Source organism: Lytechinus variegatus, chromosome 1 (genome assembly GCF_018143015.1).
Source record: "Lytechinus variegatus isolate NC3 chromosome 1, Lvar_3.0, whole genome shotgun sequence".
NCBI lineage: Eukaryota > Metazoa > Echinodermata > Echinoidea > Temnopleuroida > Toxopneustidae > Lytechinus > Lytechinus variegatus.
Window position 1 is genome coordinate 9322045 of NC_054740.1, and position 4630 is coordinate 9326674.

General features: G+C 36.5%; 1 protein-coding gene across 1 annotated transcript; it reads left to right on the forward strand.

The window, feature by feature from the left end:
- Positions 1–280: 280 nt before the first annotated feature.
- On the forward strand, positions 281–3904 carry LOC121405992 (neuropeptides capa receptor-like). Its single transcript, XM_041596990.1, has one exon. The coding sequence runs from the start codon at positions 1497–1499 to the stop codon at positions 2814–2816; it is 1320 nt and encodes a 439-aa protein (XP_041452924.1). The 5' UTR covers positions 281–1496; the 3' UTR covers positions 2817–3904.
- The last annotated feature ends 726 nt before the right edge of the window (positions 3905–4630 follow it).

Sequence of the window (4630 nt, forward strand, 5' to 3'; positions counted from 1 at the left end):
TCACTTGTTTTTATATAATTAGTTACAAATGTTTAAATTGTTCTGTATATCTAATGACACTAATGGTCAATACTACCAGTCAGCAGTAGCAGCAGCAGTAGTAAGTGGACTTAGCAGTGCCATCAATTTTAATTATCAAGAATTATCACTACATAATTAAGTAACAAAGAAAACAGAAGTGATGAAAAATAACATTATTAATTGGTAATAATTATGTTGTTTAAAAATGATGATAATGGCAAAATCAATAATAATGATAATGATGAAGATTATAGTGATTTTATGACAGGAATAATTCTGACAGATCTGACTGCAATTTTGACAACAGTATTCATACTTTAAGAATAGCTACATGTAACTCTAAAGAATGATAACAAGGTTGATTCCTATTCCATTAGGATTTTCCTTGTATTATCTTTGACCAACAAGAATGTTTTAAGTCTTAATGATATTCTGAAAAGATTTGGTAAACTTAAACACAAGAGGCAAGGCAGAGGAATGGGCAGAGAGATAGAGAGGAGAAGGGGGAGGCTGGTTTGGCAGAATATACTGCTAAATCAGTTAATATGTTGATAGGTAGTACATCTAAAAAATGTTTTGGGGGGGTTAGTGTCTCCGATTGACAAAACAGAGTAAAAAAAGGTTACTTATTTTTAATCATATGGTTCGACAGTGAATTTCATTTCACTACAGTTTCAAGGAAACAAACAAAATATTTGTTTTTGTGTCAGTGTGGTTTCATACAAAATTCTATTTTATTGTTTTAAAGAATAATTCAGATTTAACCTCCCCAAACTAATGGTGGTGGGTGTGCCCCATTTATTTTATATCCTTTTGAGTATAACGGTATAAAAAGAGGGAAGAATTGGTTATGGAGATATCTGCGCAAAGGAGATGTTGTCTTTTCATACGTCTTTATCCACTGTGAATAATCTTGCATTTAAATATTGATTAATAATTATCCTTCATTTTCCATAAATGAATTTGTATCAGCAATTCGGCTCCCTGGCGCAATGGGTGAGAAATTCTTAACCTGGCAACCGTTGTACTTTGGATGTCGTTTAGCTGGGAGATGTCTATATTGCCTCCACGTTTTGTAAGCATGACAAATTATGATAAGATTAATTATTTTCAGAGATAGTGGATGAATATCAGTGTTGGTAAATATTGAACTACCTAGCTGCATTATAATACTATAATAGTGTTGTTTCGTGGGAGTATACTTGGGTAATCTCACCCCCTTCGCACATCAGGGGGGAGAGAATAATGAATAACGATAAACATAAAATGTATAGAGCAGCTTATTTTCAGCTACGATGACTATAAGAACTTTTTTTTAATGTTTCTCATCACTATTAAAAAAAATTAATGCATTAAAATATGTTATAATATCACTACTTGGTATCGAATTAAGAATCAACACTGGGGAGAAACACTTGGTGTGATCCTTATAAAAAAAAATTCTCCGCAGTCGTGTATATACACCCTCTGAACCCATGTTCTCTTTACGCACTTCCACCCCCCCCCCCACGATGTTGGTATTCCGCTTTGACTTTGAGTATAAAACGAGGACGAAAGTGCATCCTGGCGACAATTACGCTAAAGCTGCCGTCACGATGGGGGATCCAGAGCCCATTTGCTCAGGGAAGGATCCGACCCAGTGCGATCTAACAAATCATACCGACATAGCAACATTTCTCAGATATACCGACAGCGAGCGGATTCTCATCGTCATCATCATTCCCATCATTCTTGTGATCGGAGTATGTGCGAACATGACATTTATTTTTGTGGTACTGCGTTTAAGACACATGCACACCGTCACAAATTATTATTTACTGAACCTGGCCATTTCTGATGTGTCTTTCCTGAGCTTGGCAGTGGGGGATAAGCTCGCTTTGTATCTTGAATCGCCGATGGTTGACGACCAACGTGTTTTGGGACCATGGGGATGTACTCTTCTATACTATACGACCAATATTTGTTTCCTTGCATCTATGTTTCTCATTACTGCGGTCATGGCGGAAAAGTTTTATGCAGTTTGCAAGCCTTTGCACCATCGGGTGGCCAGCGGGATAAGAAGGACCGTCAGAACTCTGGTAATAGTTTGGATAGTGGCATTACTTTTTGCCTTTCTTCTCATCCCATCACACGCTGTGTACAATGACTACCAGATCATTTGGCCAGATGAAGATGTTTATTCGGTTTTCCCTCTTGATGTAGGGAAATGCGAACCAGTACGTTCTATGGCTGCAAATTACATCGCCAATGGGATTCAAACAATACCCTTTTTCACCGTCATGGTCGTCAATTTTTACATGAATGTGCGCATCGTGAGAGCGCTCACGGAGCGCATGCGCGCACACCCTGGTTCCATCGCAGCCAATGAGCGTCTGCATGGGATCATAAACGCGCGAAACCAGCGGACCCGAAATCAGGTTGTCCGTATGCTTGTCATCAATGGCGTCGTATTTTTCTGCCTCCTGTCTCCGTTTCAAATATTTTCTTTATACAGAATGATTGAGGGATTAGTCACCGATACCACCTCCAATATCGCAATACGCACGCGTCAACTCGTGTGGGCATTTCGTATTTTATCTTACATCAACCCCGCTGTGAATCCTTTTATTTATACTTTATCCAACAAGCGATACCGTCGTGCGTTTTTCTTAGCAATTCCTTGCCTCAAACGACTTTGTCTCCAACATCGCAATCCAGATCGAGCCGCATTAGCGGGAACAGTACATGTCTCATTGGAAGAATCGAAAAACAAAAACCAAGAGTCGCATTCAGAAAACTCTACTCGATCGTCATAGATTTGTCGACATCAAATTGTCTTACAACCCCCCCCCCCAAACTGGTTTGTGTTATATGCGATGAAACTTTATTCAACAAGTGCAAGTTGTCAACAGTTTTCACATACACAGTTTGAAATTACTTTATTCACCTTCTTTTGCTAGAGTAACAAAAAAATAATAATTTAACTTTGAAATGCAGCTACAGGTTTTTATACCTTTATTCTTTGTTATGGAAATTTGGCCATCGAAAGCAACTTCAATGACTTCGAAAATTTTCATTGTGAGCTCTTAGTCATAATACCTTTCTAGGTTAACTGCTTCTCTAACTCCCACTTCCCTTGCTTAACTGTCGAACTATTGTTTATGAAAATGAAGGAGGCATTTCGACATTAATAAAACCTTAAAAGTTTTTATTTTATTATCAGATTACAGAAAAATGCAAATGCTTATTTATGCATGACCAAACACCTTTTTTGTTCATGGTGTAAAAAGTTAGTTGTTAAAATGAAAGATGATAGGAAGTATTTGTATGCACACGGACGATACAAGACAACAGAGAAAATGGCACAACCAAACAACAACCAAAAAGCTTTATATCAAAACTGCATTTTAGTCCTTGACTCTTGACAAACGTGCCATTTTTCGTCAGCTCCGAAACTTAGAACGAAACTACTGTTCAGGTTCACCCTCCCAACTGTTCTTTGTCCTTTTTAATGATCATTTTCAATACATTTACCATGTTCTCGAATCATATGTACGTCGCGGAACTAAATTACCTATTGACGTGGTAGGTCCATGGTTCAAGCAAAGTCTGAATTAAAGCACTGACAGTATGATTATGTTCAATTGTTTTATGTACAATTTAGAATAGATAGTGTGTAATGTTTCTAGATGAGAGCTTTGTTAGACATCTTACTCGAAGTAGGCCTACACGAAATAAGAGATTGCCACATTAAAATGTCAGGGATTCGGTCAAGAAGAAGGGTTTTTCAATTAATAATTGGCAAATAAGCAATTACTTCTTGAAAATAAATTTATTTCAATGTTCTCTGCCTTTTTTTCCAAAGTCACCAACAATTGAAGAAAAACTCCCGTTATACGAGAAATCCTACCCCCCCCCCCAAAAAAAATGATTGAAATTGGAAAAGGAGCAATCAACAAGCATAATTCTCAAAATGTCATTGAATTAGATGTAATATAAGAAAATTATGATATTTTTGAATCTCTCTTATGTAAAAAAAAATAAAGTAATTCATGCGTAACACATTATGATGTCACTCCCGTATCTTTTTAGTATTTCATAGTAAGAATTATACCATGTTTGTCACTTTGGCAGGTTTGGCAATGATAAGACTCTTATTCAAATCACAATGCAACATGTTCAGGGATGAATCGAATGTTATTTCACATTACGAAGAGAAAATATAATATTTCATACTTCACAATGACATATAGGGGAGATCGGGGTTAGTTGGAACGCGTCGGGGTAAGTTGAAACATTGTAATATTCTTTAACGCCTGTAAAATAAATTTATGCAATACTGCCCTCAATTTATTGTTATCAATAATACAACAGTATTATAATTATAAAGAATATTTCATTTTTTGCAGATTTGACTCTAAGGGAGCATCTTCATTGAATCACAGTAGGTTGCAAGTTTGCAACCATGCTACAGTACGAATAAAATTAACAATTAGGCCTTCACTCACAAAAAAGATATTTCATTTCAAGCAGTGGTTGTGAAACCTTGGGGACTAGGACGTAAGGCCTTCCCTAACCCTTTTCAATAAATGTATATACAAAAATGTACCCAATTGTGATTTTTTGGAGT